At 35.3% G+C, this 14,298-nt stretch overlaps 1 protein-coding gene and 1 pseudogene across 1 annotated transcript; both read right to left on the reverse strand.

The window, feature by feature from the left end:
* Positions 1-1,964: 1,964 nt before the first annotated feature.
* Positions 1,965-3,790, reverse strand: LOC116201822 (annotated as a pseudogene).
* Positions 3,791-8,594: 4,804 nt separating this feature from the next.
* Positions 8,595-13,436, reverse strand: LOC116198576 (transcription factor bHLH68-like). Its single transcript, XM_031528759.1, has 8 exons — positions 12,880-13,436; positions 12,296-12,623; positions 11,858-11,932; positions 11,339-11,404; positions 10,230-10,295; positions 9,773-9,823; positions 9,297-9,341; positions 8,595-9,076 (listed from the first exon to the last, which is right to left on the reverse strand). Exons 1-8 carry the CDS (start codon positions 13,149-13,151, stop codon positions 8,918-8,920), a joined length of 1,062 nt encoding a protein of 353 aa, XP_031384619.1. The 5' UTR covers positions 13,152-13,436; the 3' UTR covers positions 8,595-8,917.
* Positions 13,437-14,298: the final 862 nt, after the last annotated feature.

Raw genomic sequence — 14,298 nt, forward strand, 5'->3', positions numbered from 1 at the left:
TCTCAATTTGCATATCAACTGCACAAATTATATAAATTAATAGAATATCATGTTGAGATAAATGAATTGCCCCACATGGATTAGAGAAAAAAAATAGTTGGATCTATATGAGACATAGGTTCCACTACTTAATAAGTTGAGTTTAAGTTCTGATATTATATTAAATTTTCATTGGGCTTATTAGAGCCCATTTTTCGCCTTTACACATTCAATTCAGTCAAAACAAGGCAACATTTTTTTCAATTTTCACGAAAATGCTTTTGTCTTTTCTTCGGATCAATTTATTTACTATATACACGGGAAAAAGAAGACATTATCATATATGCAAGTATGCATTAAACATGGGATAGTGTTGGAGTTCCCTTGTGCTTTGTATCCGTTTCTTCCTCGTTTGTGTCATCGTCTTCTTCACTCCAAATCTTGGACTGCTCACAACTTCCATAAGCCCAACTACACATCAAGTAGTACAAGAAATTGATCAAGCTCATATTTGGGAGGGCCCAATAGTAATAATCATAGCGGCCCTCGTTATCGTTGCTATCTACCCACTCACGTTCCCTCCCCTCTCGGTCACTCCATCCACTACACTTACGATTAGGCTCCCGGCCAGGCCCTCGAGCCCCATCCCGAACATTATGAGAGCTACCGCAACGCTCGACATGTCCTTCAGGAACTGTGAGTAATAAAACTCGATCTGCCCGATCACGTTGAAGCCCTCCGCCAGCTCGAGCAGGCAGTACTGTGGGACAGCCCACATGGCCGTCATTGTGGTCACGCCCCACAGGTTGTTTGCGAAGCCCTCATGGATCGCCACAGCCCGCCTCTTCCTCTCCACCAGAGCCGACACCACCATGGCCATAGTGGAGAGGACCGGCCTGATCCCCATCCTTTGCTTCAGGCTCAGGCCCCTGGGTCGGCTCGTTAGGCTCACCAGGAAGGGGACCAGGATGCGATCATTGACAGTGACCCATATCATCATGGTCAGCATCTAAGAGACCTGGAAGGAGCCAGGAGGGATCTTGAAGCTACCGATGAAGTGCCGGTCCATGGTGCTGACCTGGATCACGGGGAACGACTGGTTAGTGCTCACTGCGGCCATGATTCTGGTGGACCATATGGGCATGACCTTGATTGGGGCCTTTAGGGCTTCCACTTGCTTCACGGTGCACAGCTTCCATGGATCAATTGCTAACCATTAGAGTCCAAGTCCTTGTCTCGGTTGCTAACAAGGCAGGCTTTGTTTATGAACCTAAAGGAAACAACATATAAAATTCAAGCTTGGCAAATTAATGGCATATGGGACAACACCACTACTAGAGATGGCATTAACGGTAGAACGAAATAAATTCGCAAATAGTAGCACCACTTTTTAAAATGGTAATCCCATCAAATGGAATAATGATGCAAATATTATTAAATTTTGAAAATCGCCATGGTACAATACGATATGATTTTAACAAAAATATTGTCGATAAAAATCACATCAATTTATTTATTTATTTTTATATTTATGTACATGTAACTTTAGCCAATATTTTAACCCATTATTCAAGACCATTTCTAAGCCCACTTGATTTCTTAGTTCTTTTTTTTCTTGAAAGGTAATTCACTTAGTCCATTTTATAAAAGCCAGTATCCCAGATAGCATAATATATTTAGGACAAGTTTCAATTATAGATTTTGATTTAATTAATTTATTAGATTTTGTACTCGCGGTACGAGCGGCGCTAAACGTGTTTTTCAAATTTCTACAGAAAACAAACAATGAATCATTTGAACCAGCTCATTTGTAGTCTTCAAACAAATTCATACACATACAGATCAATCTATGCCACGTTAAAATTTCTCTGTTTCTTTTATTTGGAAAGCCATGTCCTCTCATTTGGAACCAAGAGATGTAAAAATCACTTCAATAGATTACTTAAATTCTTTTTTTTTTTTCCGGTTACAAGGGATTACTTAAATTCTCTTATTCGACATATCTTGCCGCATTGTCCATGAATAAGGGGATGAAAAATTTGGAAATTTTACGAACCCAACTGATCGATAAATTTAATGAGTGCATCCACATCATTCTGGGCAGCAAGGTTGGAAAATGTGGAGGCTTCATTGGGGAGGGCGGAGCCGCCTCCGGCTAAATCTGATAGGGACCTCAACGCTATGAACGGTGTCCTCTGCTGATAGCAGATGACGGCTACCGCCGCAGTTTCCATGTCCACCGGGTTGCATTGAACTTGGAGTAGATGAACTCCCTCTAAGCCCTGTTGTCGAGATAGATATTAGCAGTGATTCCTCTCTCGACTCTCACAAACACCGGCGGCCTTGGCAGGTAAGAAGTTGCGTTGACACATCTCCAGTTTCAAATCCTGGTCTCGACAAAATTAGCAAGTGACAGTCATTTGAAGTGGCCATAGAAGCTCCTTAATTAGGACGCGAAGTAAACTGTTAGGAAAAAACTGAGGCGACCGATTGAAGCTGAAAAGAAGAAAAGAAACAGAAGTGAACCTGTAATTTCTCTGAAACAGCAAAGTAATGTTTGTCGACTGGGACCCAGAAGACATGTTGCCTTTGTTCAGGAATTCCATTAACAGGATAGATCTCTTCTTCTTGGAGCCACACGTTGTTAAGCAAATTGCTTTTCCCGTCCTTGTTATCACTTCCTACATTATACTCCGAGATGTTGAGGGCCCCGATTTTTCTGTTGAAATCTCCACTTGACTCAAATGGTAGCCAATCGTCTGCCCCATCTCCGTATCTCTGCATTGCATCCATCATCGAGAATCCATCACGATGTGTAACCATAGTCTCATCACGTTTTTGTTCATTCGATACTTACTTTAGAAACATTCGCATCTTTCAGCGCAAACTCTAGAAACTAACATTCCAATTCCTGGCTTTCCAGGACACACAATGTGATAATTTACAGAAATAGATTGGTGAGGTATCCGGTATCCGGTATTCGGTATCCGGGTTAGTTTCATGGATACCTGCCAAAGCCAGAGACCACTGTGAGCCCAATAACGAGGGATGGTCACATCGCCAATTTGAAGATTGGGATTTGCATTCCCGGCAATGCCATAGTGTAGAACACCTTTAATTTTAAACAGAGTCAAGAATAGTTGTGTAGAAGAAATCTGATTGAATAAATGAAAGCTTATGAAATAGATAGTGTAGAAGACATGTCTCCCCATAATTAATTCATAAACATAATTAGGACAAAGTTAATCCAAGAATTAAGCTAAGAACGCTGATGGCTCCTGAAGACTTGTACCATGCTTTGCCCCGTGATGACCAATATGACCTTTTTGTCTTCGACACGTCCGAATCGAAACCTCTTTCCTGTTGAAGTAATTTTTAATTGTATATATTACTAACGGCTGAAAACTAACTCGAAAATTTGTTTTCATAAATATCTATCTGTCCTGCATGATATATGGTAGCAAGTATAGTGATCGATGTACTTACCGAAAAGATCCAAGTAAGGGAGCTTCGGGTCCGGTACGAAGCTTGGAGACTGGATAAGAGGGCTCATCTCGAAGGAGTTTGGAATCACTATTCCTAGGAATGCCCCTGCCTCATTTATCCTATCAATCTTTCTGAAAACACTCTCGGAGAGAAACCCATGTGCCCTACTATCGTCCATTCCCGCCAACCAAATCAGAAACGCCATGAGAGTTGTAGCTCCCACCCTCCATTGGTGAAGAGCTGCCATCTCCTGAAATCTTGATTTCTAGCAACAGATCAGATCAATAAGAGATATATATATTGGTGTCTGTGGTAATAGATTTGTTGTGTGAAACAGGGGAGAGGATCCCAAGGGAATTATATAGGAGAAGTTGTTGATGAAGTCCAAGCAAATGTGAAATGCATTCACAAAAAAAAAAAAGAAAAAGAGCAAACGTGAAATGCTATCGATAATTATAATACTCCATGAGAAAAATGCCATAATGTAAGAATAAATTTTAAGGAGATCCGATGAGCTGGCCATATCGGTATATATTTTATATTGTTTGTTTTGCTACAGCAAGTATTAATAAAACAAAACAAAGAATAATTACATGTATATACCGGTGTACATGCAAGTAATTGGACATTTGAATCCTCTTCAGGTGATTTTGCCCAAATTGATAGCTAATCAAATGAACTGTCGGAAATTAAAAGGGGTGTAATGTAGTGATATATATACATTTGATAATTAAGAGATGTTATATTCAATTTCTAGTGGGACGATGTATGCTTTTTTTTCCATGGTAGTAATGAGAATTTTATTCATTAATTACTCAGAAAGTTGTAAGAGAAAATGCTCAAGAAAATTATAAGACAAGGACAATAAATGGATCCTCCACGGGGGGAATACAGGATGATAAAAACACACTCGACAAATCTACTCAAACAATGTTGTGGTGCGTTGGTTAAGCCCTCTGAAGCCTTGACTAAAACCTACGGTTGGCCGTAAGGATCCTCAGCAAAGCCCACTAATCGATCCATAAATTTTTCCTCGACCTTAGATCTTCAAGGAATTTCCACAGTAGAGCTAAACAGTGGAGGCCTTGAATATACCTCAGCGGTAACCGGCTCACTGCACAGTTCACGAGAAGACAAGACGAACGGAAACCTCGGATTAAGGCACTGCAACCATCTGATGGAAAGTCAATGAAATACATTCGATCCAAACCTATATCGGCCAGCAACAAGGCTGGTCTGGGCAAAAACAGCCCCAAATCTTCCAAATTAAGGCTAAAGAACAAACCTCCCAACATGAATATACCCAGGTCTGATCTTTACCTGCCAGCCATAACCACATCGAGGGTACGTTGATGCAGGAGAATTTCGGCTATTCTTGGCAAGGGATTATTTGGCGATCTTACCTCACCACGTGACGCGAGAAAATATCAATTAAATTGCAATAAACTAAATAATAAATGTTAATCACACGATTAATTGTGATAAGTTCTTTTAATTGAAACAAGCTTATTGATTCTTTCTCACTACATCATTATGAGGTAGGATCATTTAAAATTTTTTCGTTATCAGCAGCTCTATCCATACCATATATATGTAATATATAATTGCCAATGGAGAAAGAGAATTAACGCCGTTGCTCCAATCTTCAAATCCTTGACTCCTTATGGCCCGACCATTCACATACCCCATGACATTGATTAAGCATTTTCATTTAGGGTTACTCACCTAAAAAAGCACGACATTCACATTTTTTTGTAATTATAACACGACCTTTGAAAAATAGCATAGAAATGCACGACTTTTGCATTTTTTCCTAAATATAACACGACCTTTAGAGAGTAGTCCAGAAAAGCACGATATTTATACTTTTTCCTAAATATAGCACGACCTTTAAAAAATAGCATAGAAATGCACGACCTTCAAGTTTAGTTGCGCATCTAGCACGACGTCGATTATTTCATCAAATTGTAACAATAACGACTAATGTGGAGCTAACGATTCTACGTGGCACAACATGATTGGACGAATAGACCTCACAGATTTTTATTTAAATAAAAAATAATTAGAAAAATTTAAAATTAAAAGAAAAAAAGGGGGATTCAACTTAATAAGAGGAAAGAGGGAAGGGGCCAATGGTGGCCGCTATCCTGGTGGCTACCATCTCCCAATTAGGGTCACCAGCCGCAGCAGGACCCCAATTATGTGGGTGATGGTCGTAATCGAGACACCAACCGCTGGTATCGAAAGAGCCCCGAAACTATGGGCTTTTTCATTTTGCGATGGGGCCTTGATTGCACCCCCACAATCTACAATCCGATCCTTTCTTTTTTTAGAAAAAAATATTTAAAAAATTTTTAGAATAGTTTTTTGATTAAATAAAAATATGTGGGATCCACTCATCCAATCATATTGTGCCACGAGCCACCATTAGCTGTTACCGTTACATTTGACGAATAATTGATGTCATGCTAAAATCACAGCTAAACCTAAAGGTCGTGCCTTTCCTTACTATTTTTCAAGTTCATTCTATATTCAGGAAAAAAGGCAAATGTCGTATTTTTCTGTACTACTCTCAAAATGTCATGCTATATTTAGGAAAAAATGTAAATGTCATGCATTTATGTACTATCTTTAAAAGGTCATGGTATATTTAGGAAAAAGTGTAAAAGTCGTGCTTTTTTAAATAATTAACCGTTTTATTTATTACATGGTGAACATTTACTAACACGTCACACTAATTAATAATAATAATAATAATAATAATAATAATAATAATAATAATAATAATATTTTGTTCTACGGTTGATTGTATATTGAACAGCAGCACATGATTGACTTACATGATTTACTTATTAAGTTATTCTAATTATACAGATTTGATAATATTATGCGCGGCTTGTGTAGTGTGATAACCATTGTGATTGCCAAAGCTTAAATCAGGGTTGATCCTCGCTATTGGAAACATTAGTCCATCAGAAATCTTACTTAAAAATGTTTCCTTTTTCTTCTTCTTCTTCTTCTTCTTCTTCTTCTTTTTTTGTAAGAGGAAATATAATTTACTTTGGTCGTGAATGGTTCTTACCTGTATTCTTCACTCGACATAATTATTCGTTCTTTGGCTATTGAGAACCAAAACAGAACGAATTATAGTCATCTTTGTAAGGTTGGACTCTTGAATCTGATTTGCTTTGGCAATTGATGACCAGCAAAGAGACCTTGTCCAGTAAAATATTTCTGATTTTATATATATAGTTGCTAAGCAATATTCTTCGTAATTCACATGAAAAAAGAAGAAGAAGAATTTAGTCCTCAACCTTTACATTTTCTTTTAGTTTGCGTTGAGTTATGTGGGTGGTGACGCTATGCCGCGGGTCTCCAAAAATTATTTTTGTCAACATTAATCTTCATACGATCAAAGTATGAGAACAAATATTATTAATATTGAAAAGTAATATTAACAAATTAATATAGCATGACTCATCTTAAAACTGATTGAATACTCTAATTTCAAAAAAAAATTCAGTTTTTGTGAACATATATGAATGTGGAAGAAAAATAAATGAAAATTTCATTATACGATATTATAAGATAAGTACGAAAATTCGAAAGTTTATATGGAAAATTAAAAATTATAATTAAATTGTATTTACATGAAAGGGAGAGAAAAAGTGAGGATGTATTCGATTAGAAATTGCAAGATTAGAAGAAAAAATGAAACAAATTAATGTAGTAATTAGTCATAGAGATTCAAAGAAAATTGTAATAAAGCAAACATTAGAAGGGAAGGTCCACGAAGTGACATGGCTCCTTGAGGTTAAGATGGACCGATATTAATATATAATGAGTAAGATAAAATATATTTTTCAAGTATTAAGTGATTGAAACTCTATCTAAAGTAAATTTTATATTAGTTATGCTTTATATTACAATAGCATGTTTAAAAGGGTAAAAATAGAGAGTTAGAAGAATTAAAATAAAGGAATCAAGCTAAAAAAGGGGGCTAGAAGAGAATAAAGGAAATTGTGTATCTATATTTCTTTTAACCTTATTATATAATAGTGCTATCACAATTTTAGAGTAATGATAGTCACAAATATACTTGGTTATATTAAATATAATATATTTTTCAAGTATTAGGTGACTTCAAATATATCTAAAATAATTTTTATATTAGTTATGCTTTATATTATATAGCATGTTTAAAAGGGTAAAATAGGGAGTTAGAAGAATTAAAATAAAGGAATCGAGCTTAAAAAAAGGGGGATAGAAGAGAATAGAGGAAATTATGTACCTATATTTCTTTTAACCTTATAGTAGTGCTAGCACAATTTTAGAATTATTCTAGTCACAAATATACTTAGTTATATTGAATATAATATTTATATGCTTATATTAAGTATAACATTTATAAATTCATGTCGTTACTTCTTAGATTACATTACTATACTATAATGTTGTTGCTAAACACCTATATTGTCATATAAAGTACCAAATGTAATCTATGAACAAAATTTTGTTCACTATTAGTTAAAATATATGTGGATACTTGACTTTAGAAATAATTTAATTAATTAACTCATTTTATTATATCATATATATTGATTTTCTAAGATTGATTAGTTGCAACTTTATAAATTTATTAGTTATGAGTTATAACGTTATTTTAAATATATATATATACATATATATATACACGAGAGAGAATGATTGATTTAATAATAATATTTTTTTGCTTAAACAAAAAAGATAGACGAAAGGATTGAGGAATTGATTAGAATCAAAGATATTATAATAGAGAAATACTCTACTACTCCAATAGCACACACTTTATCATTATTTGTCCATAAATTTATAGAGACAAACGTTGCGTGTGATATTATTTTGAGAAAAAAATGCGTGTGAATATTAAAATGACACTTTACTCCACTTTTCTAATATGTAACCTGTTTTAGTTAATTAATGTATAAATAGTTAAAATATGTTCATTTTGAAATTATTTTTGGAGGATATAAGAAGAAATCAAACAAAGGGATAAAAACGAAAGACAATCAAAATTGTGGGTCAAAAAGAAGAAGAGAAAAGGTTAGAATGAAAAAGAAAAAGGACACATGTCTAGTTTAGGTTAAGAGTAAGGCAAACAAGAGTATTATTTTATTGTATGATGAATTAAGCAACTTACATATAATATATTAATCCGGTTACATATAATTATCAAGTAATTAATAACTCCCAAAAAGAACAAATGATATATAGCATCATGAGCAATCAGCCTTGGGTTTGATGCTGAGCAGAATGACTGCTCATGATGTTATATCGATTTTCAGGAAGCCCTAGCTATTACTGCTATATATAGCGAAGTAATTAACTAATTGATTTCCACCCAAAAAGTAAAAGAGAGGTGTAGGAAATTATCCTACTTAATTTTATCGATTTATTTATAATATGTTAATAATTAATAATGGAGATTTACTCCACCTCCAAAGGAAGCTGCAGCCCAATAATCAGCTCCAATGTTATTTTCATTCCCCACTTCAAGAGTGCATGAAATTGGGATCAGACATAGCCCTTTGCTCCTCAGGTCCTTCATTTGCTCGATCTCTTCCTCGTAATTCTGTGGTGAAAAATACATTAAACCAACATAAAAAAAAAAGATTCACATTTTTAATGTATTATATATATAATGCAAACCACAACAATTCCTTGCATCATTCACCATTTTCAATCATCAAGGATTGAGAAGCATGCATATATTCCGTCTTAAGAAAAAAGATTATAAACTAAAAGACAAAATAATAATAATGAAATATATAATAGGAAAAGAAAATTTTTACCTGACCAGGGTCTTCAGGGAATATGTAGTTCCGTTCCCCCTGGCCCTAATTTAAAAATGAAAAGAAAAACAATCGCAAACTTAATATTTAATCGCCGATCGATATTTCGTAGTAACTACTCCCAAGTATAATCGAACTAGTAATTATCTAAGTTATCATTTTCTTGGATAGCCTTATAAACATTGAATCTATATAGAAGTTCATGACCAATATATCATCTAATTATCTATCTATATATCATATTATTCTCTATAGCTAAGAAGAAAAATGAGTCTCTATATGATCATTATATATCGCGATTCTCAAACTAAAATGTATATGTGAAGTAAAACTATATATAGCGGGAATTAGCATTGCCATAGGGTCTGTTTTTCTGTATTCTTTGTTCCAATTATTATTATTATTTGGTCCGATAATATGAAAACAATAGCAATTAAAGAAATACAGCATGCATAAGGAGAGATTAAATTCCTCACAGGGTGCCTGAGGTTTCCAGAATCCTTGCCCAAGTACGGTAAGCTCAAGGCCTGCCCATTTCAATAGCGTAACCAAATATTACAAATTTGTCGAATTCTGACAATGATGTTCGTGGTATAAAACCAAGGGGTACATTAATGACGGATCATATGAGAAATCTTATTGAAATATTCCTGCATAGAGATTCATATTGACCCTACAAGAAAATTCACCATTTTTGGGGGAAATTTCCAAGAATAATTAGCAAAATGATGCTTAATTCTAAACCGTATGATAGGTTTTAGTTCAAAATTTGCAGTTTTGTGTGGAAGGGTCTGACGACCACCACGATTGGAATACAAAACTAAATAGCAAGTTGATTGAGTGGCAACTTAGAGAAGGATAGGAAACATTATGGGACAATTTAAAAAGTTTCCAAAAGGGTTGAGGATGGGAAAAATAAAGCAAAATTTTCACCTCAATTTGACCATGAAGGAATCTGATGTAGCCAATAGCCTCTAACAAGACAGAAGCTGTGTCAGTCTGCAAAAACACCACACCACAACCCTCCAAAAGTCATCTCTTTTCTCCTTTTATTTAAATTGAATTATTTATGATCTAATATTTAAAACAAGTGGACATTTCCTGCAAAAATAGGAAATAAAAGATAAATATGCAGAAAGAAATAGAAAGAAAAGAAAAGATGTCTGTCTGTGAATAATTAAAAAGCTTTTTTACCTGATGAAAAGAATAACATTTGTCTTTTTACTGGCGGGTAGGTCCAATCCAATCATTCCATATTCTCTTATTCGCGGAAGCTTAAAGATCAGTGGCATTTCCTTAAATATATTTTCATTATATATATATATATATATAATGACTGTAAAAATCAGCGAATGTTTTTTTTTTCCCTCATTACAACATAAACAACAATTAGAGGCGCAAAATATTCTCTTATTTAGCCTTATTTTTATGTCATTTTTTTTTTGCCTCTGTTGGAATTAGGTGCAATTAGTCCTATACATGTGCCAGGAATGCCCCGATCGATAAAGGTCCATGGTGGCAAAAGTCAGCCTGTAAATGTCGTTCTTTTTTTCTCCTTTGAAACTGGTTTCAGATGTAGAACTTTTGTTTACCTCTACAATGTCCCTTCAAAAGTTAATTTTGTTATAATGACTTGAAATAGAATAATTTATATTTATATTTCTCGATCTTTTTAAAAAGAATTTAAATGGGCAAGATATATTTATGGACGGTGAAAAGGTTTCAATACTTGACTCTCGAAAGAGCTAAGTTTTGTACATTTGAATTACTCGATAGATTATCTTAATTCCATTCTTTTTCATGGCAAAAAAACAGTAAATAATTTAATAACCAGTGACATTTTTTTTGGTGGCTAATTGGTAACATTGTTAATTATTTTTTTCCGATATGAACCCTGGTATCCGAAAGCCCAATTGAGTCTTGACTAAACTAGTCGAGCCGGGTCCGCCCATTATTGGAAATTATTCACTTGTAAAACTTCTCTACATGCATTTTAACTTACAAATGGAGAAACAAGTTTGACGCAAGGCTGGTGATATTACCTTTCCAAACGGAGAAACTATTTGATGCAAAGCTGTGATCCTATCACCTAATTTCTCCTTCCTTACCTGCAATATAATTTAGAAAAAAAAGAAAAAAGAAAGAATATGTCATTTAGTAGAACTTTACTGAAATTAATGTTTGCTTCTATTTTTTCATTAAAAAGATAATGTTTCCTTCTATTTAATGATAAAACATGATGTAACGCTGAAGAGCATAACAGTAATCCAATATGTAGACAATAGAGAAAGACAACTAGGTAGTCACCATGCCCCTAATGCTTGTGGTTGTTATTATGCACACTTGTGCGGAAACAAAGACAGATGTGATTACTTTTTGACCGTATACCAAGAACAAAGAAAACTAAGCGAATCGCAACCTGTGACGACTAGCTCCAACTAGATAAGCAAAAATCTACAACATCAAGGGTTGTGATTGATTCAGTCTAAACAGTCTAGTTCTATATGCACACATGGACATCAAGAGGGAGGGGAGAAGAGAGAGATGGAGAGAGAGATTACTTTGAAAGTAGATTGGGCTGAAGAAGGCTGAACCCTAGCTTTCTTCTGTGCCCCACCATTAGCAATGCTGTTGCACTTTAAGAGGAAAACAAGCCAAAGAGAATTATATTATGAGAGTCCTTGATTAGTTGCACACGGGAATCACTAAATAATCTCCAATAAATCCTGAACTTTCACAAGCCTTCGTCCAAAAAAAGCTGCATATACATTCATACATACGCATATTTTCGTGAAACCAATCTTAAGTTGTTGTGTAATGTGGATAACTTTTAGGCGGATTCAATCTACTGTAGCTACGGACTTCTTTATGTACTATTTAGCCAGGGAGCGGTTCTTTTGGTCATGAATCGATATGATTGTGTCTTTTCTATTTCCATTTGTAATTAGTATCTTTTGAAAGTTGATTTTACTCATAAGTGAAAACTAAGAAAAAGTTACCTCATAAACTCGATCTTTTGCTGGATTCCGTGCACTCCGGTCGTTCTTGGAGTAATCTAGGACGTTGTTTGTTTCGATGCTCGTGGTACAGGAATTGGCAAATGAAGATACAGGAGCCATGGGAGACCAGGCGGATGGCTTTGCGGCAGAGGCAAGTGAAAAATCTTGCTGATGAGTATTTGCATGTCCATATATGCTATTGTAGCTACTCGCTGAATTCTCTTGCTTGACATGATCGATAGCAGATGAACCATTTCGAGACTGCTGATCTTGAAAATGGCTCATATTATTGCCACTTTTATGATCTTCACCAACCAATCCTCCTCCCCTGCATGTGTAAGTTAATTTACATTGATCTATCATCGTCAATCTGTTACACAATAGTATGTAATTTGGAAATCAAGTTCACATAATCAGGCTTTTTCATATTACATCAAAATAAAATAAATTCCAACTAAAACCAGCCAAGAGAAAAACTTCAACTTAATCGTGAAAACCGTACTATAGTCATCTCGTCATTGTATGCGCATAAATCCGATTTAACAAGTGATTACACGCGTGTAGGTAAAGAGAGAGATGTTTACAAGAGGAGTTGGCTCCATGACACTGGAAGCTCCGAGTTATTAATGTCTTGCCAGGATGAGGAGGAGGACGAGGAACAGGATGCAGCAGAAGCAGCTGGGAACAAGTTTGAGGGAGCAGTGCTGCCAAACGAAGTAGGTGGAGCAGCAGCTGGCGCTACTAGAAGCGGTGGAGGCGAGCGAATCCCATTCACGTTCCACCAACAGTTAGGGTTTCCTGACACCGCTATCATCTGCTGCACCGGTGAAGAACTCTGCAACACACCTTTGTTCATAACTAATTAAATCTGATCCCAACTCAAAGAGAAGAAAACAACAAGACCAACGAATCTCCAACTGTCTCTCTTCTTGTTCCTCTCTCGAGGATTTTCTTTTTAAACTGTTTTCACTTGTTGCTATTCTTTTCCACTGATCTCTTTTTGCTGAAGATCCCCAAACAAGCCTTTAAGGAAAATGAGAGTGTCTGTTTTTACTCTCAATAGACAAACAAAGGGAAGAAGAATAAGGAGGAGGAGGTCAAGGCTCAAAGAGATTTAAATCATGGAGTTTTTAGCACACCTCTCTTTGTCTTTATTTCCTCTCTCGGTCTATCTTTTTCTCTCTGCCCAATCTTTTTATTAAAAAAAAATGGTTTTCTTTTCTCTCTTGCTCTTTTCCCTTTCTTTTTTTCCCCCTCCTTTTGCTTTATCTCTTCATTGGGCAGAAAAGGAGGGGTTACTGTCATTTTATTTTTTTTTCCCATCGTGGCCTCAAATATAATAATTCATATTTGAATTGGGTCGGTCCATTTAAAAGTAAAAAAATTTTAATCGTGAATTTTCTTCTTTTATAAAATTCAAACTTGAGACCTCACTTACTTAAGACTTCAGTCGACATCAAATCACCTGACCCTATTGATATTTTATTAATTATTAAGGAAATGTGCAAGTATAATGGGTAAAAGAAAATTCAACACCAATGGGTGCATGGAATAACAGAACCGTATATGTTGTGACATTTCAAGTATAATGCTTTTAATTTCTTTTTTTGGTGTGAACTCTGGTGTCCGGACGCCCAATTTGACACCGACTAATCCAATCGAGTTGCGTCGACCCACTAAAGAGTAAAACTCTTCCAATATAGATTTTTTGCATTCACAATGACTCGAACCCGAGACCTTACTTAAGAAAAATAAATGCCGAATCGTTTGAACCAACCCACGTTGGTAATACTTCTAATTTATTTAAACATAGAAGATAGGTTTAAAATTGATAGATCTTACCTCATGTATCCATCAATTGTTGGAAGTTGGAACTAGAGGTGTAAACGAGCCGAGTCGAGCTCAAGTATAGGCAAACTCGACTTGACTCATTAAAAAAATGGGTATTTACCTAAAATGGCTCATGGTTTGCACGTTTTGTCAAATCTATCATATGCTTTTTT

Source organism: Punica granatum, chromosome 3, assembly GCF_007655135.1.
Source record: "Punica granatum isolate Tunisia-2019 chromosome 3, ASM765513v2, whole genome shotgun sequence".
NCBI classification, from domain to species: Eukaryota; Viridiplantae; Streptophyta; class Magnoliopsida; order Myrtales; family Lythraceae; genus Punica; species Punica granatum.